The sequence below is a fragment of the Panicum hallii genome, chromosome 5 (assembly GCF_002211085.1).
Source record: "Panicum hallii strain FIL2 chromosome 5, PHallii_v3.1, whole genome shotgun sequence".
Lineage (NCBI taxonomy): Eukaryota > Viridiplantae > Streptophyta > Magnoliopsida > Poales > Poaceae > Panicum > Panicum hallii.
Genome location: NC_038046.1, coordinates 21,454,487 through 21,478,540, shown reverse-complemented (window position 1 = coordinate 21,478,540; position 24,054 = coordinate 21,454,487). Strand labels below are relative to the sequence as shown.

The following is a 24,054-nucleotide window of genomic DNA, read 5'->3' as shown; positions in this document are numbered from 1 at the left end:
CCGGGAAAGTTGCAAGCACGCAATAACTTCGTTGGATTCAACAAGACATGCATGCGCGCCCCACGCCCGACAACCGGGGTAGGGGCGCCGCCGATGAACTGGAGGACTGGCTGGGCACCCCTGGTCAGCTGGCCACGCCCTCTCCCGTCGGCTGGATGGGACGGATCATACCGGGTCACCCTCCGCCATTAGGCATAGGGTAAGGCGGGCACACTAAGCTAGTGGGGCCCACCGCAGATCCGGCGGCAACGGCTGCCGAGGCGACCGACCTCCTGACCGGTGCGGGGGATGTCGGATCCGCAGATCGGGTAGCCCGCCCCTAACGCGTCAAGCAGGGCCTGCCGCAAGGACAACGGCGCCATCCCTTCCTCGCGGACAGTAGACAGGACCAAGGACATGTCAGGCGGCGCTGCGGATCGGGTGGACGAGACCAGGCTTTGAGAAGCGAGCGGGCCCACGCGGCTGAGGGCCTCCAGCAGGACACGTGTAGGACAGCCGACCTCACCCTCGGGGACGCCGACCCCCAGGGGCGAGGAACCCCTTCTAATAGGAGGTTAGATCACACACGCACAAACACCGCTTACAAGCTCCCCGTTGTAAGCACCCAGCATTCGAACGTGAGGAACACGAAGAACACCACCCCATATGGATGTAGGGCATTCACCCGAACCAGTCTAATTCTTGCCTTCGATTGTTAGCTACAGAGCCACTAAGAAGCACCGCGCAAATTACTAGCCGGTGATCGAAATACTGACAGGTTGCTACTTGGTGTTGTTTTTGCAACATTTGGTTCAGCCGTGTACTTTGAACAAACCATTTAAAGCGAGTTACATGGAATTGGATATCATGATGTACTTTGGTTTGTTTAATTCATAAATCTATTATGTAGATGATTAGATGTGGATATCAATAGACCTTAAAATATCATGTGTTTCCGATGCTATGTATATTATTTTGAAACTATTTTTTATGACCCATAACGCATTGGCACGGATCTAGTTTAATATTAAGCTAGCTAGCGATCCTATGCCCCAGTCAACGTTGTCGCCTTTGAAAAGCGGGTAGGCATGCATGAAACCGGCCAGCGGATCATGATGATTCAAAACAATAATATTGGCCCAGCCACTAAGTCAGCGATCTCTCTATCTCTCAATTTTTCACCAGTCTCCCGACTATTACAGAATGAATTTTCACCAACAGGGTTCTCTGATCAAAATAATATATGCTCTAGCAAATAAAATTAGTTAGTTACGCACAAATAAGTACATATTCTTGAATGATTTAACAGACAACCGCTACGATAAATTATCCTTTTATGGTCTCGTAGTAAATACTATATTTTTTAATTTATGAAATTAAAAAAAAATTATTATGAGTTGCATAACAATAATAACTCGTATACAGTGAGAAAGTATTCTCATAGTCCTTAGTTCCAGCTTATAATGCAATTGTTTCATGAAGAAATAGCCACGTTCTCTCGTCCCTCTCTCCTCCACATCCTCAAAAATCCTAAACGTAACTCCATTAGACATCCTATAAAACTGTTGACATGCCCTAAAGATGGTCAACCTACTTCTAATATTATTCTAGAGATGAATGGATAAACAAAAATAGTTTAGTTAATGAAATGTTGTTCGGAATTAAAAAGTGAGTCCATCCACGAACAAACGCTACAACACTAATAATTTAGTCTATAAAATAAAAAAAATAATTTAGTATGTGATATATTAGTCAATAAAGTTAACAAAATAGCTCCACAGTTGTTCTACATGGAGAACAAACGCATCCACCTCATGAGCAAATTACTCTTACAGACGAATAATTTAGTCTAGAAGCAAACAGATTAGTCTACAAAAGTGAAAAAATGGCTCCACAAGCGAAAAAAGTTCCCTACACGAAGAATATATGTATCGACATCATGAATAAAGCAGTCTTATAAGTCAATACTTTGGTGTAAATAATTTAACACAGCGAATAAATGAGCCTCCGTAAAGTGAACAAGTAATTTTACACTGCGAACAAATAACTTGACATTGCAATTAATAACTTTTCACTATTGGAACAATCAAGTATGTGTTGTTAGGACCATAAACAAAAAATATTAAATATTGGAAAAATAGTTATAAAATATTGGAAGCTAAAAAGAAATAAAGATAAATAAAATAAAGGAAAAGGTGTAATAGAAAACTAGAGCATAAGAGAAGATAAGTAGTAAGAAATAGAAAAGAAAAGGAGAAAATAATATGGAAAGAAAAAGGAGAAGTAAAATGAAATAAAAATTTAAAAACGATATGCTTCATGTGATTCTTTTAGGGCCGCAAACCTCACTATTTGGTTGGCCTGCCACATGGTGGTGGAAGACAATGGAGGTCATGTTGGGTTCCAGGCCCTAGTTATTAGGACTGGATCAGATCTGTGGTTCGACTGGGAAAACCGAAAACCAAAGCCTCCACCGGTCCATTTCGCGTAAAAGATCAGTAAGCAAGTAAATCACTGCTGAACCGTGAAAACCGAGTCCAACCGCCCAATTTGTACAAGAACCGCTCAAGAAAAAACCGCTTTGAGCTGGGCTGGATATATGGGTAGTGAAGAGAAACATGGGGAGGGGCGCGCGGAGGTGGGAAATATGGCAAAAATCAAGGCTGGGGAGGGGTTCGTACAGGGATTGTAGGGTTTCCACAGAAGGAAAAGATAACCAGACTAAGTAGCAACTTGTGATTGAAATATAGCTTTATTTGAACTGTAATGAATTGATGGTTCATCCGGTTAGACCATGCACCATTCAACCAAGACCGTGGGTGTTTGGATTGCTGGTCCGGTCCTAATAACTAGGATCCGAGTTTTGGAAGAGGATTTTCACTTGCATGGTAGCATGCATGCAAGAGTGCTCTCTACTTAGGATTTTTTTTAACTCTTTTCCGACAGCCATTTCAAATTGATCCCTTTAATTTAGCTCACGTCCCGCCACTGGTTTTTTTTTTTTGAGATGCACGTCCCGCCACTGCTACCACGGACTGACGGAACTGAGCGTGGACTTCATGCATTAACATTGGACCACGTGCTTTCTTAATAACCGTGCGTGGGCTTCTAAGATGGGCCGTGACTCTCAGCACTGGGCCACGTGGGCACGTCCCGCGCGGCATAGTAGCAGCAACGAGTCGGCTCGCTGCACCCTTCCAGCCTTGTTTAGAGTTTGAGTTTGGGTGCCGCGCGCCTCTGCTGCCCGCGGGCCTTTGGCATTTGGCATTACCCTATCCACAATTGCACATAAAAGTTGTCTGCTGCGCGGGCCTTAGAGAGCAGATCAAATCATTTTGTTCTGGAAACACAATCTTAGTCCGGCGTGTTAAGTTTGTAGCACTCGCAGAAAGTCATAGCACGTATATATGTCTCACTGCATCAGTGGTCCTTAAAGGTGAGCAATGATCTTATGGATAGAGTCCAGTGGCCGTTCTCATTGCATTACTGGTCCTTAGTAACACTCTGATATAGTCTTTAATTGTTTGTACGTTGAACCCAGAGACGCTTTGTGCTTAAGACCAGAAGGACCTGGCTAGTATCATCAAGTAAGCTACAATACAATCCCCTCCAATTCTCCATTTCGTTCATCGTCTTTGTGGAGACCCTATTAGACCCCACACGGACACCCAACGTGATGCATCTGAAATCCATCGAGGAATTGCTCTCTGTTGTGTGGACCGAATAAGCATATGTTGCCCCTTTGTGGCTGGAAATCATGATCATCAGCCTTGGTGGCGATTCGACCTCCAGAGAATTTCAAAGGTAGTTCCAATGCAAGTGGCCCAGCACATCACTTGCTCTCGGTATGAATGAATACTGGGATGCTGGAGAAACAAAATTTCCATCTGCAGGAATGATGATGAGGGAGGGAGGGAACAGAATGATGCCTAGGCTGCACTTTTGTGCCACCCTCCAACTGCCCGATCACATCTTGCAACTAACTTTATTTGAGCCCACACCTGTCTGCGCATGGGCCGGGCCATGGATTCAAAAGGTGACCTATCAGTACTTTAATTTACTAGCAGTGATAGTACTTACTTTAATTTTGTCGATCCAAAAAGAAAAGTTGCTAGTGTTACTAGTTTAGATAGTCAGTTTTCATTCAAAATATTTCCAAGTTGAAGAGAATGATAGATCTTCTAGTTAGAGAGTGGTGGACCATGACCGGCCTATTGTTCAGTCCTGCTGCATATACCATGCATGATTATATATATATGTAATTAAGCGCTGTGCCCAACACCTGTCTCCATCTCGTTGGGCTCAAGGCTTTATGTCCTTTGGGAATGTTCGAGCACACCTTCTTGCGCTGTCGGTAATAGCATGAGAATGAATATGATAGTGCACTGAGCTCGAATTAAAAGAACGGGAAACAGGAAAGCAGGCATATAATGCATTATTGCAATCAGAAACTGGCCATGGTGGCGTCCTAAAGATCTTCTGTCCATCAGATTCCGGTGTTCAGGAGCACTCAGCGTCCACAGTGTCGAGCAGAATCTGATTATTACCAGTAATAGAGATGAATGGTTCTACCGACAGTTAGCAGATCGGTTGACATCAACTTGGTAGTAATAATTGAAAAGTGGCACAGCAGATGTTGGTCTAATAACAAACCTGGAGTAATCTCTGGATCAACATATATGGAAAAAGGGAGCGCCTAGTGCCATCGTGATTTTGATGTGGTACGGCTTGATGAAAGCACTCGCCCACCTAATAAGCAGGAGCAGGTAGCTTAAGCTGGATCTCATTGCATGAGAAGGTTCTGGAGAAGAAACGACTAGTTTACTATCTGAAACTGAAGCTGGGTAAATTAGTGTAGCCGACACAAATTTGTCCTTCACTGAATCTGGAGAAAGACAGGCTAGAAGAAAACTTTTCGTTAATTTATTTGTTCTCCCATCATGCAAGACCCTTGCATTTTTTTTGTGTTGCACCACGCACTAGAAGCAACAATAATTATTGACTGAAAGACATAATGAGATTTCACATGATAACTTAAGAGTCTTATACTACTTCTAACGAAAATGACATCAAAAAGAAGTAGCAACGGTATGTATATTCTCTGAGGGGAAAAATTGAATCATCTGTTCTAAAATCCGGTGTGAAAGCATCCTATAAAACATAATGTCTAAAATAATCTAGTGCTTTACAGTTGGGGTTATATACATGGACGGCTTCCAAGAGACTGCCACATCATCTAAACTGATTTTAGTTGATAAAATGAAACCCTCTAACCCCAGTGCTAGTTTAATTTCAATATGTTTCATAGTCTTGCAAATAGTGTACATACAGTTTCATGTAGATGAAACCCATCTCTTCTCTCTCAGAAATATTCAGCATATCACCATAGTTAAGGAGGTGGCACAGTTTACGATAATAGAATCCCCACTGCCTCCCCACTGCCACTAAGAATGGCCTTAAAGATCAACTTTGACAGCTTGAAGTACTTCTCTTGCTCCAAAAATCTGCAATTAGTGTTTTGGAATATAAGACTTCAGAAGCTTGTTGATCTGCGTTAAACACTCACTGACTTCATGTGTGTGCATCTCTCATGTTTCTTAGTCTTTGAAAAATTCGACATTACACCCATTTGTTTGTTTTAGCTTGTTGCTCCTCCTTTTGAACGGCAAATCTCGATAATGACAGGTCTCAACCATGCATTAGTAAAATTTCGTAAATATTAAGAAAACAAGTCTTGAGAACATCCTTCTTTGAAGAAAGGATCGTGTCAGCTTAACCAAAACCAACCAAGCCCAGGAGATCTGAACTAACGTGGATCTGATATATTCTCTAACTACTCGGTTCCCATGTGCTTGTCTGATTCTACAGAAGATTAGTACTTCCATGCGTTCTTACACAAGCTAAAATATATATGCCTATTCTAGATTAGTGAATGACCAACCAAATACAGTACTGAGAGTAAGATAAGTTTATTATATGAAGGATTATTAGTTGAAAAGCATATTATTTGCTAATTTTAGAGCCACATGTATCCAACAACATATCGAAGAAAAAATGTATCCAAGCCAATTGCCAAGAATTAAGGACTTGTATGAAAGATTGAAGCCACCATATTCAGAGTTCATGATAACATAATTAACGGTTAATGTTAATTCAACAAGCAGTTAAGAGATGTTCAACCACAATCTACGTGAGTCTTGAATTGTGTAAGACAAATAGGACGAAGATGTAAGAGCTTTGCTCCATGGATTACTATGCAATCATGAGAGGGAACCATTTTCAGTTAGAGTTGTTCCTATTGATACGAAGCACTCGAGTAGTCCTACGAAAGAGGCTCATAGCAACCTATTAAGCTAGTCGTCTTTCCTCTGTCGGAAGTAATTCTTCTTGGAGACTATTAGCCACATTCTCGGGAGATGATAAAGTTCAGTTGACCTGCCTTCCTATGATTAGAATTTGTAACAATATATCACCATGCTGTTGGGCAAGAAAAGAATTGCTTGATGCCATATGAATATACTTGGCCCAGAAGTGAAACCAACATTTGTGTACTCCTAGACCGTTACGTGTGAGTGGGTGAGAACTGTAAAACAAACATATATTAACTCGCAATTTTATAAAATAACAGGCGGTCTCTGAATTTCCGTTGCTAGCTTGTCCTTTTCTGGGGTGTTAAAAGTCATGTCAAATAAACATGTGGTTTTTCCTAATAAATATAATGCAAACCGTAAGGGCCTTATTAAAACTTCATATACCTTTGGATGTGTTTTACTTAATCTGGTTCTGGAAAGGTCGTAATTGAGACAGTAATAAACTTGTATTTTGATGTTAATTTTCACATGACAACTTTCCCTTTGTTTTGTATGTGAAAAAAAATACGGTACCGCTAGTGCCCCGTCCGACGTCCAGGCCTAGCATTGGACGGTAGTTTAGCAGTGAAAATTCCCACTGCAACATGCGTAAATGTTGCATGTAATATGTAAATTTTTTTGCAACATTTAAAAATAACATATGCAACATCAAAGAATAACGCATGTAACATAAAAAGTCAACGTTTGCAACATCGAAAAATACATTTACGAAAAACTTCCTAGCCATCCGTTGATGATGAAAAAATCCGCCGCAACATCAGCATCATGTTGCATGCAACGTTCGATCTTGCGTTGATAAAAATTCACCACCAGTCAAATCATAGGAACACGACATTCACAAATAAAAAATGCAACATCTTTGGTCACCGGAAAAGAGAGAGAGAGAGACTCATGACTAAAACACTCATTGTAACATCATAAATTGCCACTTGCGACATTTCAAACAATCTACTGTAACATCACGAAATCATAACCGAAACATGGCAAAATCCCATTTGCAACATGTTGGTTAATTGAAAAAAGCCTAAAAGCACAGTTATAACATCACGAAATGGCAACTGCAACATCACAAAATCATGATTGAAACATAACCTGTTAATGGCTCAACTTTTCTTCTTCCTTCTTCCTTTCTCTCTTCTCCCTCCCTCCTCTCCCTGTTCTCCTCCTACACCGACGGCATAGGGCCGGGATGGGGGGTGCGACGAGGTGGGAATGAGCGGGCGGCGGCCTTCATGCGGTGCTACTGCGTATTGCTGGGCGCGCCGCGGGAAGGAACGGGCGGCAGCCTTCATGCGGTGCTGTCGCACATTGCCGGGCACGGGCAGGCGGGCGTCGGCGCTGCGCGGTGGGGGGAAGGAACGAAAGGCGGCGCGCGCGGCGAGCTCGGGCACGGGTTGGAGGTTCAGCGGTGGCGCAAAATGATTCCTCACGAGCGGATAAGAACGGCGCGCAACGAGTGGATGAGAAGCCTCTCGGCGGTGGAAGATGGGGCCAGCAGGGACGTCCGATATTTCAAGTGCCCATCTGTAAGGTCCATAGCATTACCAAAAAAATTATTTAGTATGTTCATCATGAGTTTTAAAATTAGGTATATGGCGCTGATATTGGTGTTTAAGGGGGCTAAAATAGATGCAGGACCAATTATGTTCACATGCACAGCAACTAGTGAAAAATATGCAAAAGCAGTTTTGGTGCTTGCTGCGTTAAAGTGTATCTTTTGGAATATTTGCAAAGATGAAAAAGCTCATGCAGAAAAACATGGAATTCTTTTTATTTTTCTGATGTCTACAATATCACTCATATATTTTTAAAAGATTCACGCCATGCATCATGCTTTTAGAATATTCAGAGTTCTACTCAACACGTTGAATGGTACCGACACATATGTCCTGTGAAGACTAGGCTCCCACATTTTCCCTATATGTAACAGAAAACTGGCTTGTTGATTATTTCTATGAGTCCAATCCAGCAAACTGAAACACTATCTTTTGCATAACCTAGTATAATTCATTTACCATTTCATAATTTAATAAGTATTTTATAAAACTTGTTAGCATGTCCTTATGTTTTCTCAAAAACTATCATTTTCTTAAAAGATTACTAGATTTTCTTTGTTGAATAACGACTATAGAAAAAATTAAAATGGCTGCGCATAGTGCATGCATAAATAAAAAAAATTATGAAACATACTTGCTTCTTAGTAACTACACGTACGCTGTTATTAAATATTGCAAGAAGAGATACCTAAACCTCCTGAATGTCCACTCAGGAGGCAAAAGATACATGACTTGGTTCTGATGACATATTTCCCCTTCAGGCCTTGTTCGGTTAATCCCTTCCCCATGGGGATTGAGAGGGATTAGAGGGGATTGAGGGGAATTTTGACTTGTTGGTGATTTAATCCCTCAATCTCGGTCCTCTCCAACCTCCTCCAATCCTCTTCAAACCCAACAAGGCCTCAATACTTTTTATTTCAGAACTGATCTAGCGAGAAGTGGCTAAATTCAATGGCAATTGGCTGGCTACAAGCTATGTGAAGGTTGAAGTATGACAAATGCCTATTTTGACCTTAACACAGAAGGTGTCTTCAGATTGTGTTGAAATAATAATCAGACTAGGGCAAATGAAAAACAAGATTCAACTTTGTACATGTATGGAAAAATAACGGCGGCACAGTATGCATTTTTACTTTTTTTGCATTATGTTCTTGAATCGTTATCAACACTTTTCTGCGTGTGGCTTTTCTCAAAGGATACGAGAAAAAATAAGACAAGTACCACAAGAGAGTTAAATGATTGCCACATTCAAAATATCGGTTCTGCTGCACACGGCGTGTCCAGTTTATGCCAATGCATTTCTTTTCCTTTTCCTTTCTGCCTTTTGACGTCCCTTTGCCTTTACATCCATGCACAGATTAATAAATCTACTGCACACAAAAGCAGATGCTGATAGAATAACTTGCCCACCGGGGAACAAGGGTATTTGGTAGGTACCTCTACTGGTCTGGTCGCTGAAGCATACGATGGTGTGGCCAGAAGAACAGCTTACCTAGGCCAGTCGCGTGTCTACACCTGCATATACACTCAACGAATTGTATTGCTATGCCCCACCGGGGATCAAAAGCTGCAAAAGGCAAAGAAGCTTCAAGGAGATAGCCACCACGGAACCTTCCGGCATATCATGGTCTACTTGTCCCACGAAATATTTTTTGTCCCAAGAATAAGCTCACATGTTGCTCAGTTAAGGCAGCTGGATAGCAATGCAAGAAGCCCTTGGCTGCCTATACCCCTCTTTCCCTGGCTTATATAAACCCAGCACATCCTGCCATACGCCTCATCAGCATCATTGCAGCAAGCAGAAACACACAGTGCACCGATAATTCGTGCTGTAGCTAGTGTTTAGCTTGCCTGGCAGGTGCCCAATCGCGAGCTCGATCGAGATGAAGGGTGAAATGGCAGCCGCGGCCTTGGTGCCCCTCGCCGTCACGTTCCTCTTCTCCCTGTCATCGGCGGCGTCCCCCGTCCAGTGGGGGAAGTTGGACCCGCACTTCTACGACCACTCGTGCCCGCAGGCGCAGCTGATCGTGGCGTCCATCGTGGGGAAGGCGCACTACCAGGACCCCCGGATGGCCGCTTCCCTCCTCCGCCTCCACTTCCACGACTGCTTCGTCAAGGTACGTGCGCGAGATCGTGCCGCTGCGTCTCTCGATTGCCTGATGAACATCCTGCCGCCTGCCGGCCGGTACGGTGCCTGCTGATGATGAACTGACGATGGATGCTGCCTGCGCATCGTCCAATTCAGGGCTGCGACGCGTCGCTCCTGCTGGATAGCAGCGGGTCCATCGTGAGCGAGAAACGGTCCAACCCCAACAGGGACTCCGCCAGGGGCTTCGAGGTCATCGACGAGATCAAGGCCGCGCTCGAGGCGGCCTGCCCCGGCACCGTCTCCTGCGCTGACATCCTCGCCCTCGCCGCCCGCGACTCCACCGTCATGGTAAAACTCACATGCCTCTCTCTCAGAGATCTTTCGATCATTTCTCGCGCTTCAACTTCTTTGTGTTCCTTTCTGTTGCGCACCGCGCGCGCGTTGCCAATGCTCCTCCCCTTCTCACACCTGCGATGGAGACGGGGCGGCTAGGCCCTGCGGTGTTCGGCATGTCATAGGCAGCTGCATTCCCTATTGTTGTTTATTATCATGGCGATCCCATCAGGGAAAAATATGCACGCATCATATAAGATGCCTAGATGACAAGACCTTAAACACTTTATCAAATTTTATTTTGTGTGAAATTAAAGGGTGCCTTTTCTTTTTGTGAAGTATAATGCACAACTTTTCCCAAATATGTTTGGAAAAACTAAACAAAATAAAAAAAAGATCTTAAGCTTGGCATGCCAAGAGTTTTTACCTGTCCGCATAGCGACATGAACAAATTAGTTACATGTCGTGCATTACTCTATTATATTGTATTTGTTTCTTGAAGGACCTAGAATAAATTGCCAGCATATATTAATAAGCAGAGGAGATTACAGGCGCAAGAGGCGAAGATTTCCCTGGCTAAGCAGCAGACTGCTCAGCCGAGGCAAAGACTCTTTGGTATATCCATGTCGATCTAGTTTTTCTCCCATAGCTCACTATTAACCCACTACTGTTGTGTCGGTAACCATGCGGACTCACCCGCCTGAAAAAAGAAGTAAGGGCTTTATACGTGTGTGTTTTCCATGGCCCCTGTACCAGTACCAAGAGGCACATGCAAAACCCGCGGCCGCTTGCCGTGAAGCTGCCCTCCACAACTGATGTCTCATCCTATCCAGGACAGTACCAAACCAACATTGCTGATTCCTTGTGTCACCACCGTAAAGAGGAGGCAAAGTTCATGTGGGGGGCACGGTGCTTGGTAAAAAGCAGCGCCAAAGTGCATGCATGTAGTTTCAAAGTCATGGCATCACCTCATGTCTGTCATGGGATAAAGACAGGGCAGAACCAAAAGGACCTCGCTACCATGCCATATCGCCATGCAATCTCTACTTTTTAGACTCATCAACACTGTAGTAGTAGTAGCTATCGCTGGGTTGGAATAATACTTGGCTGAATTCACCATCAGTTAACTCTTAACATTATGATACTTGGCTGCACGAATTGCAGACTGGCGGGCCCGGGTGGATGGTGCCTCTGGGGCGGAGGGACGCGCGCGGCGCCAGCGTGCAGGGCTCCAACAACGACATCCCGGCACCCAACAACACCCTCCCCACCATCATCACCAAGTTCAAGCTCCAGGGCCTCGACATCGTCGACCTCGTCGCACTCCTCGGTATGTACACACGTACACACAGTCACACTGATTGAAAACTAGCTAGCTGCTGTGTGGACGGATGATCAGTAGGATGTTGTGTGGCCAGCTAGTAGCCACCATCCGTGTTCTGCCAAAGAACCATTGATAGATTGAAAGCTAGATGAGCTAGTAGGCAGCGACAACACTCGGCTCCGATTGGTATTAAAAGTCACACATCGCTGTTGTGGACGGCGTCAGCCAGTACAGTAGTTCATGTGCATTAGCGTCCGGAACAGTAGTACATTGCTGTGGTTGGATTATTTGATGGCAATGCATTGGCAGATTAATTGTTGATGCTAAATGGCCAGATATAATAATATAGTAAACCAAAAAAATCACCAATGTGCATGGCCGCTAGCTATCAGTGCAACAGCAGTACATGACAAGGACTCTGATGATGGCAGGTAGCCACACCATCGGCGACTCCCGGTGCACGAGCTTCCGCCAACGCCTCTACAACCAGACGGGCAACGGCCTCCCGGACTTGACCCTGGACGTGTCCTACGCGGCGGCGCTGCGCCCGCGCTGCCCGCGCTCGGGGGGCGACCAGAACCTCTTCTTCCTCGACCCCGTCACGCCCTTCAAGTTCGACAACCAGTACTACAAGAACATCCTCGCCTACCGCGGCCTGCTTGCCTCCGATGAGGTGCTCCTCACGGGCAGCCCCGCCACCGGCGACCTCGTCAAGCTCTACGCCGCCAACCAGGACATCTTCTTCCAGCACTTCGCGCAGTCCATGGTCAAGATGGGCAACATCTCGCCGCTCACCGGGGCTGACGGCGAGATCAGGAAGCACTGCAGGAGGGTCAACCACAACTGATCGCGGTTTAATTTGGTTCAGCGGCAGTTGGGAAATTTAATTGGCCGAGGGCTTCGATTTGCTTGTTTCTCCAGGTTTGGCTGGTTGATTTGTTGGTTCAGTGCTCTCATTAGCTTGTTCAGATTTCTCATTTGTTCTCTTCAACTGTGTATGAACTTTCCTTGTCCATGTGTTGTGTATTTCCTTGATGGATTTGTTGTTCTTGTTAGAGGAATCCGTTTCGATTGTACGTTGGACTTGAGGTACATTAATGTTGGTTATATCAGGTTCCAGCCAAGAAAATTTGGTGAATAAATGTTTAGTCATGTCGTTCTTTCAGTAGCCTTATGTGGGGGCAGCAAGGTAGTGGGGGTAAGAAGAGAAGAATATTGGGGATCGGGAATGGAGAAGAGAGTAGCGAGGAAGGAACGAGGACAGCTTACGAAGCAATCCAGTTGTTTGTTACAAGAATGATGCCTCTCCCCTCTTCTCTCATCAACTTAAGTAGCTAGGCTTACATGGGCTCAGCCCGGTTCATGCGTGCAAGCATGTTGACCCACTCGGAGCCGGAGACGCGGGTACTTGGCTTCTTGGGCTGGCTTGGACGAGGCCCATCATTAGCAGCGTCAGAGGAAGGACGGATGCTAACATCCCCTCCCTCTTGAAGCACCGCTTGTCCCCAAGCGGGTGCACTTGGAAAGCGCCTCTTCAGGTCAGCAGCATCTTCCCAGGTCGCCATAGACTCCGGCCAACCTGACCACTTGACCAACACCTTCTTCTTGGGCTGGCTTGGACGAGGCCCATCATTAGCAGCGTCAGAGCAAGGACGGATGCTAACATCCCCTCCCTCTTGAAGCACCGCTTGTCCCCAAGCGGGTGCACTTGGAAAGCGCCTCTTCAGGTCAGCAGCATCTTCCCAGGTCGCCATAGACTCCGGCCAACCTGACCACTTGACCAACACCATCTTCTTGCTGGAGTGACTCCCATGTGTAGAGAACTTAGTCTGCAACACCAACACAGGCACTCGAGGAAGAACAACATCAGTTGGAAAGTCCGGAGATACCTAATCCTTATCAGTGACGGCATGCTTCAGTTGAGAGACATGGAAAACAGGGGGGATAGAAGAATGAGCAGGAAGCTGCAGCTTATAGGCCACCTGACCAATTTTCTCGAGCACTGAAAAAGGGCCAAAGTACCTATAGGACAGTTTCTGATTGGATCGTGGAGCAAGAGACTTCTGAATATAAGGCTGAAGCTTGACAAACACGAGATCCCCCAACAGCAAACTGTCTTTCAGAACGATGCTTGTCTGCTTACTTGCTTCTTCATTCTCTCCCTGGAACGATGCAGATGCTGTTTGATCAGATTGGTCATGACCACTCCTGTAACCATACTGACAGTTCAGGGACAGTAACAGAGTCACCTTCAGAGATGCCAAAATGTTTTGGTGTGTAACCATATAGGGCCTCAAAAGGAGATCTGCCAATAGCTGAATGGGGGGAATTGTTATACCAATACTCAGCTACTGACAACCAGCTACTCCACTTAGCAGGGCAAGCGTTGACACCACACCTGAGGATGGTCTCCATGGTCTGATTGAGCCTCTCAGTTTGACCATCAGAATTACCAGAACTCATATGAAGTTCAACTCCTTCAGTTTGAACAGCTCCCTCCAGAAATTACTAGTGAATACTCTATCTCTATCAGAGACAATAACTGAAGGCATCCCATGGAGTTTGTACACATTGTTCAGAAACACTTTAGCTATAGTACTGGCTGTGAATGGGTGATGCAAGGGAATGAAATGGCCATACTTAGTAAAGCAGTCAACCACCACCAGCACACAATTGGCCTGACCAGATGTGGGCAAACCCTCTACAAAGTCAAGAGAAAGTACCTGCCAAGCTGATTCTGGCACAGGTAATGGTTGTAAGAGCCCAGGCAATTTGGCTCTGTCAGGTTTGGCTCTTTGACAGATCATGCAGGACTTGACATACTTATGAACATCAGACTTCATCCCACACCAAGCAAAAAGCTTTTTCATACGCATATATGTTACTGGCACCCCAGAATGCCCCCCAACAGGGCTATCATGACAAGCCTGCAAGATCCTAAGCTGCAGAGTTTTGTTAGTACCCAGCCAAATGCTGTTTTTATAGCGTAGAAGACCACTTTGAAGAGTGAAGTGTGGCACCGCTGCAGGATCAATGGCCAACTTAGAGAGTAATGCCAATGCTGAATCATCAGCTTGATAACTAGAGACCACTTCAGAGAGCCACTGAGGTGAACAAGAAGAAACTGCGGCACATTGAGAGTCATGACCTGTTTTGCGAGACAATGCATCAGCAACACGGTTATCAGATCCCTTCTTGTACACTATCCTGTACTGAAGGTCAAGCAATTTAGTGAACACTTTTTGTTGCCATGGGGTGTGCAAGCGCTGTCCAGTCAACTGAGATAAACTTCGCTGATCAGTAAAAATGATAAACCCAGCAAACTGAAGATATGATGTCCACTGTTGACAGCTAACAGGATAGCTAAGGGCCTGTTTGGGACTGCTCTGCTTCACAAATCACAACTCAGCTTCATGAACTTCACTGCAGAGCAGCTCTGCTTTGAAGTTGTAGAGTTTCTGAAAGTGTTTGGCTAGCAGGACAACTTCAACTTCAGAAAATTGTGAATTTGTATGGAAAAGTCCCTTATACCCTCGAATGTTGCATGAGATGAGTTCGTTGACATACTTTCACTTAAACACTTTAATTAAAAAATAATACAATACCATAAATAATTAAAATACTCGTAGGAAGTGCTAATAATTAGTGAGTACGAATTAAAATATTCATAAATATTCCAAAATAAAAGCATTACATATCAAGCCACAATGATCCACTACCACTCTACACTACATCCAACTTTGAGTAATAGCCGTTGCTAATTCGTCACGAAAAGCATCCATAATAGGCACATTAGGTAAAGGAGACGATCCATCCGATGGTACTACATACTTGTTATACCTTTCCGATATTGTAGGCTCATAATTTTCATCACGCTCCACCCTATCAAAGTCTAGATCCCCACTATTATGCTCACGAATGAAATTGTGAACCACCATGAGCCCAACGGGTATCTTCTTTTGCTTCTCTAATGGATACATTGGCATTTTATAGAGAATTTGCCACTTCATCTTGTATACTCCAAATGACCTCTCAATATAACTACGAACCCGTGCATGAATACGATTGAACTTTTCCTTAGGAGATTTTGGTTCCACACCTCTGTGCCATTCGGATAAGTGATACCTCTCACCTTTGTACGGTGCTAGGTATCCCTCTCTGTTAGGATATCCCGCATCAACAAGATAATACTTACCTATAATAACAAATACATGATAAGGTTAGATAATACGGATTAGAGCTCAACAATTGAAAAAGTAGTAATAGTCATAAAATTACCTACCCTTGGGAGGGTGTGGGAAGAAGTTTTTATCCAATTTCATGGCATTGTACAAATTATGCAAATCCAAGAATATTTCCGTGCTCATATGCAATTGAGTATGACATTCACCTGGAGTTCTCAAACAATAAAGTACCCAGCTCATACCACTTTGTTCCGCTATTCTTGGTGGATTTTTATCAAGGTAAAGCTCAACATATCTCTCTGCCACCTTAGCACCACCCAAAACCAAATTCCAAAACTCAGCAGCATCATCTTCTGACTCCTCTGAACCATCACTGTCACTGTCATACATCTGAAAATAATAACACCATGGATACAAAGAATGGTCATACAATTAGCAAACAATATTATGGATAACGTGCAATGATACAATGTTGGGATACAAGAACAAATAGTAACAAATGTCATCGATACAAGAAGGAATACAATATGAAATAACATAGAAAAAGAACACTCCAGGTGAATACGATTTGGCCTATTCCCTTTCCTTACTTGTTCGACCATTAACTCACAAACAATACGATTGTAATTATCCGTCCATTCCATAGAATCACCCTACTTGTTCATCCATTCGAAGCAAACATAACAACACAAATCATCCAATTACTACAGGACATAAACGTACGCAAACACAAATTGTAATGAACAATGTTGGAGCACGACCATACGACATATCACGAAATCAAAAAGTTGTTATACCTTCGTTGGACCACGAGGAGCAGGATTGGACCGCTCGTACGGCTGCGTTCCGGCGTCCGTGGCCGCTCCGAAGCCGGCCGCGCCCTCCCCGCCGGCAGCCAGGCCGGCCGTGCCCTCCTCCCTGCCAGCGGCCAGGCCGGCCGCGCCCTGGGACCACTGGCCCGAGCCAGCCCCGGCGCCCGCCCAGGCCGGGCCGCCCGCCTAGGCCGCACCGCGCCCGAGGCCGCGCCGCCCGCGCCGGGGCTCGCGCCGCCCGTGCCGCCCGTGGACATGGAGGCGGCGGCGGCTAGGGTTTGAGAGGAACAGTGAGGGAACAGAGAAGAGGAGGGGACAGATGGAGGAAGAGGGGCGCAGGTAGGGGAGAATAGACAGGAAAATGTTTCATCCCATGTGTGTAATCAGTGGCATTGGTGGGTAATTTTCCCCCAACTTCATGAGGGAGTTCAAAACAACTATTCGTGAAGTACCATTTTGCCTGCTTCATGGATTTCGTGAAGTTGGGGCCAACTTCATGTTTTTGGTGAAGCTGAGCTGGTGAAGCTATGAGTGTTTGGCTACAATTTCCTAAAGCGAAGTCGAATTTGATGAAGTGAAGCAGTCCCAAACAGGTCCTAAATATTCGTTTCCGTAGGTTGATAAATCTTGTGACTTAGGACCCAGAGCATTGCTGATGAATGCCAGGGGTGTCCTTCATGCATAAGGATTGCCCCAACCCCCAAACCACTAGCATCTGTCTCAATAGAAAAGATTTTGGAGAAATCTGGCAGTGACAACACTGGAGAATTGCAAAAAGCAGAAAATGAGTTGTCATGCACAGCAATCCACACAAACAACACATGCTTCTTCAGAAGATCAGTTAATGGCTTGCTAATCACCCCAAAGTTTTTAACAAACTTCCTGTAATATCCTGCCAGACCCAGGAAGCTCCTCAAGTCCTTAGAATTAGCAGGAATTGGCCACTTAGCAATGGCAGCAATCTTTTGGGGATCAGTACCACACCCTTTTCACTAATAATATGGCCCAGGTAGGAGATCTGTCTCTGAGCAAATGTACACTTGGAGAGTTTGATCTTCCACTGATCCTTTCTTAGCAACTCAAACACTATCTGGAGGTGGACCACATGTTCTTCCAAAGTTCTGCTGTAAACCAGAATATTATCAAAGACTACTAGTACAAACTTCCTGAGATAGGGAGCAGTAGTGGTGTTCATAGCTGCCTGAAATGTGACAGGTGCTCCAGTCAAACCAAAGGGCATAACTCTAAGTTCATCGTGGCCACAATGAGTTTGAAATGTTGTTTTGAATTCTTCACCAGGTTTTAACCTTATTTGGTGAAAACCAGCTCTGAGGTCGAAACAAGAAAACCAACTAGCATGTGCAAGCTCATCCAAGAATTCATCTATGATAGGTACAGGGTACTTACCCTTGATAGTGATAGCATTCAAATGCCTATAATCCACAAAAAAACGCAAGGTGTTGTCCTTTTTCTTCACCAACAACACAGAAGAGGAAAACGGGCTAGAGCTTTTCTGAATAAGACCACTCTTGAGCATTTCAAGTATTTGAGTTTCAATCTCAATCTTCAAACCAGGGGCAAATCTGTAGGGTCTGACTACTACTGGTGAAGCACCGTCAACCAAAGGAATCTGGTGGTCACAATCCCTCACTGGTGGCAATTCTGATGGAACCTCAAATAATTCAGCAAATGTATCAATCAACAACTGAATATCTTGAGGCATAGACACCACAGGTGACTTAGAAATCTGTGTTTTCACAGAACAAACATGCACAATAGTACCTTCAGGAATTTCATCCATCAATACCAGCATAGTAGCAGTGGAGTTCTTGTAAGGAATAGAAAGCCATTTATGTTTCCAATGCACTCTCATAGGACTAAAATGCTCCCGCCAATCTAATCCAAGGATCATGTCATAAGAGGAAAGAGACAACACTTTCATGTCAGTGTGAAATTGATAGCCATTGGAAGACCAAGCTGCTTGTTCTATCTGAGAAGTACACTAAAGAATATCACCATTTGCCACCTTGACTTTAATTGGAACGGCCAACTGAGATTCCCCAGTCATCCTGCCAACCAACTCTTCAGAAACAAATGTGTGAGAGCTCCCCAAATCAACTAGGATTCTGATAGGCTGATTCTGCACAGTGCCCAGCAAACACAGACTTGGAAGATAGGGTGCCTGATGCAGCTGCCACTGACATAGTCAAAAAGAGTTCATCCACCGATTCAGTAGGGGTATCGACGGTTCAGAAGACTCAGAAATTTGGAACACTTCCATGAGTTCCTGCGGTGGAGGTAGTGGTAGAGAAGCAGCAAAGGATTGACGATTCTAGTGGGCGCGCGGAAGCCGACTCAGGGATGGGGTACAGCCCGGGAAGCACCGGGGTGTGGTCGAGGACCGCGCGCTCCCAATGCTTGTTCAACTTGCGGACTTCGAGCTTGATGTCATCCATGGTACCCTCGATGTCGGGCTGCCATGCCTCGAAAGACGCAGCCGCCTTCTCCAGCACAGCAAGCCTGGACTCGGTGGTGTCGTCGACGTCACTGAACCTCTTCTCCCACTTGGCTTTGAGGTCGCCGAATCAGCGCTCCAGTTTCTCATCCTACTGGTTGAACTTCTCCTGGCGTTCTTCGTAGAATGAGCTTGGTGTCGGGATTCATCGCACCGTGGCGGCGTTGGAATCGTGTGGTGGTGGCTAGCAGGAAGATCCATGACAGTAAACACCACAAGCCAACTCGTGGTATATTGAAATTACGGATAGCAATCTCTGTCAATGAAGGCCGACATTGTTCATCCAACCAAATCTGTTTACGAATCAGCCGATGGAACCGGTATGCCAGAGCCTAGACGCCGGGATCGAACGAATCCGATACCAATTGTGGGGGCAGCAAGGTAGTGGGGGCAAGAAGAGAAGAATTGGGGATCGGGAATGGAGAATAGAGTAGCAAGGAAGGAACGAGGATAGCTTGCGAAGCAATCCAGTTGTTTGTTACAAGAATGATGCCTCTCCCCTCTTCTCTCAACAACTTAAGTAGCTAGGCTTACATGGGCCCAGCCCGGTTCATGTGTGCAAGCATGTTGACCCACTCAGGTCTGGAGATGCGGGTACTTGGCTTCTTGGGCCGACTTGGACGAGGCCCATCGTTAGATGTGTCAGAGGAAGGACGGGTACTAACACCTTAAAAGCATGGTAACTTTCTTTGCTTATTTCGAAAGACACATGTATATCCATTTTGTCATTCCTGCAACCTCTACCGGTCCTCAGCCTCCGCCACCGTCCATCCACAACAAATCCACCTCTTTCCAATTCTAGCTCCAATCCTCCTTTCTTCACAATCAGCTGCTGCTCCCCAACTCAATTCAAGCTATGGTGTTCGTCCTCTACTTCTTAATTTGCAGGACAACCCCACCACAGAACCCAAGCAGCTGCTCCTCTCTGTGCCGCTACCTCTGTCCATGATCCTTATTAGTATTTCTTAACATCATCACCAGGATTGTTAGTCCTAAGCAACAGCGCCAGAAATATCGTGGTGGTATGTCTTAACAGTTACAGAATGAACCCGCAAACGCACGGATATACCGTTACAGCATTTCACTCGGAGAATATTCGGGTATCATTTTTTATATTTTCCTGTAGGATGGCATGGTGCAAAAGAATTTACTAAGTACATAATCAGAACAATATGAATATGAATAAGTTATAGACTATATTTCATACAGGGTAAGTTATGATAAATGATATAAATAAGGTAATGTAACACACACAAGCCAATCTGAAGATAAAGGATAACGAATAAACCAAAAGTTAGTGGGAGCATAGGCATACAAACAAGGCCCTAAAGGAATTTATCTAAGTTAGCAAAGGTTATACAAAACACATGGTTAGTACTAGACTTAAGCCTCCAGCAAACAGGAAGACTACCCAGCACTAGTCTGCCAGCAAGCTGAAGTAGTATTTTAGACTTCTACACCATAACCGAACGTGGGGGAGTGCACAAACCACGCCTTAACGTGATGAACGGATAGGGCTGTCACCACCTGCTGCCTACCCCTACAACACCATGGGATATGGTCATATTCGATGGATCCCATGATACCCGAGCACCACACTTGTGTATATGGAACCAGCTCTAGTCCCCCCGGGTCTCCCACCCTTTGGATGGACTAGTAATAAACTAGAGCAAACCCAAAGGGCACACCAAACCGTTGCTTTAGCATGGATTTCTAGTCTAAGCATATGAATCGCATAACTTGAGAAGGCATACAACATGGTATGACATACTACCAAGATATCATAACAACTATAAAGATACTCTAAATTATAGATATATTCCCGACAAGTCAAATACAAAGCCATACCAGAGGTTGAGGGTTGTCCTCGACCCCGAGGACGACTTGGAGTTTGCTAAAGAAGATAACTAGCCTAGCTCCACTATTCTAAGAATTACAAGTCACAAGAGTAGAGAGGGAGAGAGGCTTCAAGAGTGGTGTGTGTGAATGAGGGGGGATGGCCTCCTTTTATAGCTTGAGAGGTCGGTTCCTGCCATCTCTAAGTATGAAAATATTAGCCACCGCCTTTGAGAAGATAAAAACTATTCTCCCGCCAAAGATCTGGTAGCTGGGAAGGCGTCCAGGTTCGACCGACCCCAGGTGGTGCCTCCCCGGTACCACCTTCCTCTTGCTAGCTGGCACGTGGGTTCTGGTGGTGATCCTTGATGATTCCCCTCTTGGTAAAGCGGTTTGCTCTATTAGGTGGACCCTCTTTGTAAGTGTGATGCTGGGCGATGATCTTTTGTGCATTTCTGTTGCATCTTTTGCGTCTTTTCTTCTTATTCCAGGCTGGTATCCCTGAAAAGGCTTATTATCCAAAACAACTGTGGAACTAGGTTAGTGATATAAATATGTGAGTAAGCTGTAATTTTCTATTATCTATGCGTATGCTTGACGGTCAAATTTGGCATTTAAGGACCGTCAACAACTCCCCCAAGCTAACCCTTCGCTCATCCCGAGCGAAGTTTTAGACTTATGTTGTTGATCAGGAGTTGCTACAATGTTGCGTTTCCAACATATACCATAGGCACAACTAGATGTTCTTACCATGATTTTGAATAAGTTGGCATTGATCTTACCCTTTTACCTTACTCCTGTGGGGCTTATAGCTTCACGTCATCTTTGGCGGTTGAGATTCAGAACAGTTTTGTAGAGCACCATTTTTTCTCATTCCTTTTGTTCAACCGTCAATCCGGAGGTTTTGTAAAAAAAAATTTAAAAAAATGTAAAGTTTCTCGATTGATCTCTCGGATCGCTCATTGTGTTTGATTCCTCACCAAGGCTCTTGTTGTGCCTTTCTTTTTCATCCTACTCCTAAAGGCTTTTTTTGGTGGGGCTGTAGGTACGGGGAACTTGAAGGCACACTTGTTTCTCAAATTTTGCTAAGTTAAAAACCGGATCCTTTTTCTTTCTATCTTGTTTTTTCTTCATGCTTCCTTGAGCATATCCTTTTTTTTCGCATAGCCCATATCCTTTTGATAACTTTGGTGAGAGTAGTCATGAGACAACATAGAATTTTATTTTGTGGATGGATGGTTGTAGTGCTTGCTATCTTGTAGTGTAGAAGCTTAGCATGTGGTGGAGATGTGTACGTGACCTTTATCATAGGAGTACGAAAAGTTTCTCACAAAGGGTCACAACAATTTGACAAAGCTCAAAGAGATAACAATGCATATGTGGAAGGTTTTCAATTTGGATCAACATATGGCTTTGGATGGGAATTTTCATATCATCAAGGAACTTTATTTATTTTTGTATTTTTAATAAATTAAATACTCCGGATATCAAGCATCACTTAGGTTGAGATCATAGCAGCTCTATTTCAACCATATCATAGCTCTCAACAATCTAGATTTGGATCAAGCTTTTGCTACCCAGAAGTTTCAAGCTCAAGGTTTGATCATTTTAACCAACAAACTCAAATCTTATGTAGAGCACTAAACTATAATTAGGCATACAATGGAAATTAATAGAGCAACTATTCATCATCTCAACAAGAAAAACTACACATGCTTACTACACAAGAAAGCAAGTAAATATTTTTTTGGTCTTTTCTTAGTTTTGCAAATTTTTATTTTGGTTTTGGTTTTGCAGATTTTTATTTTGTTTCATATATAAGGTTTGAAAGCGGTAAAAAAAATAAGATACAAGATATCTCTCGTGGGGGTCTTCCCCCAAGCTAGCTTCAGGCTCACTGCTGCTGGTCAGTGTTGTACCCCCTCCAAAGAAAGTAAGCCCTCCACTCCTCCTGCTACTGCAGCTGCCTCTGCTTGACCTTGCTCTATTTTGGCCCTGCTCTGTGTCATCCTGCCAGGAAAACCAGAAATACTATGCCTGCGGGCCACCTCTTGTGGGACAAGAGGGACGTTTAGCGACTGGCAATTATACAAATGGTAACCCGCATTTGGTAATGGGATCTCATTTGCATAGCCTAGGGAGAAGAAAATCAAATAGTCATTCGAGCCTTTCTTGAGTGTGTGACCATAAATCAAGTAAGATTCATCAATGAGAGAACGGGGATCCTCAATGAAAGGAATGGCATTTCCGTCAAAGACCCCAATATTCGTAGCAATGCGAGTAACCAAAGAAGTGCACTGAATAGTTCCCGACATCTTGAAATGCTTGAGCCATTTCTTAACCATAGCCTTTACGGGGGAGATTTTGATCTTGTTGACCATGGCGTATAGGATCATCAACTCATCGTTGCGCACGGGCCTAACATCATCTCTTGGAAAGAGAGTGATGGCCAACCACTTGTGCATCAAACGAAGAGTCCGGTTTTGAATATCATTACACCGAGGTGCAAACTTCCCATGGACAACTTGATCTGAAATCAAACCCCAAAACTCATGGCGATTAAAACCGTGGCAAGCTTGTTCAAGAGAAATCGGCAAATGCATGCCAAAACCAAGGTGGTGACTCAAATTTTTCCAAGTAAGATAAAACTCATTTCCAAAGAGTCGAAAAGAAACACCGTCATCCACCTTTCAGAGCGTGCAAAGAACTTGGATGGTGAGGAGACGAGAACCATTCTCCGCAACAGGCACAAAACCATCCCATCCAATCGCATGCCAAACGCAAGCAAAGTCTACGTCCATACCTGTCTTTTGATGGAGGTCCAGGTCGAAGGCTTTGGTGTGACCAAAGTCCCGACACTTGAGGATGGTGTAGGCTTGCCTCTCGCGGTTGTCTTGCAAGTCGAAGTAGGGTGCGTCGTAGTCGTCTATCTCCATGTCCTCGGCTTGCGGTTCGGCTTGCTCTTCTTGTTCTTCTTGCTCTTCTTCATAGTCCATAATGCTTGGGCTCGGCGTCGGTTCGGGAGTGTGGTGAGAGCTTGAGCCTCCCCGAGAAC

The 24,054-nt window shown here is 44.6% G+C and overlaps 1 protein-coding gene across 1 annotated transcript; it reads left to right on the top strand.

Annotated features, from left to right (window-relative positions):
* Positions 1 to 9,671: 9,671 nt before the first annotated feature.
* Positions 9,672 to 12,812, top strand: LOC112891771 (peroxidase 72-like). The gene is made up of 4 exons (XM_025958725.1): positions 9,672 to 10,023; positions 10,152 to 10,343; positions 11,493 to 11,658; positions 12,084 to 12,812. Exons 1-4 carry the CDS (start codon positions 9,790 to 9,792, stop codon positions 12,497 to 12,499), a joined length of 1,008 nt encoding a protein of 335 aa, XP_025814510.1. The 5' UTR covers positions 9,672 to 9,789; the 3' UTR covers positions 12,500 to 12,812.
* Positions 12,813 to 24,054: the final 11,242 nt, after the last annotated feature.

What these genes read in the sequence shown, in the direction of transcription:
- LOC112891771 (XM_025958725.1), top strand. Translation starts at nt 9,790, where the DNA reads ATGAAGGGTGAAATGGCAGCCGCGGCCTTGGTGCCCCTCGCCGTCACG. An exon ending in TCCACGACTGCTTCGTCAAG is followed by an intron (nt 10,024 to 10,151) that starts GTACGTGCGCGA and finishes CGTCCAATTCAG; the next exon opens with GGCTGCGACGCGTCGCTCCT. An exon ending in CGACCTCGTCGCACTCCTCG is followed by an intron (nt 11,659 to 12,083) that starts GTATGTACACAC and finishes TGATGATGGCAG; the next exon opens with GTAGCCACACCATCGGCGAC.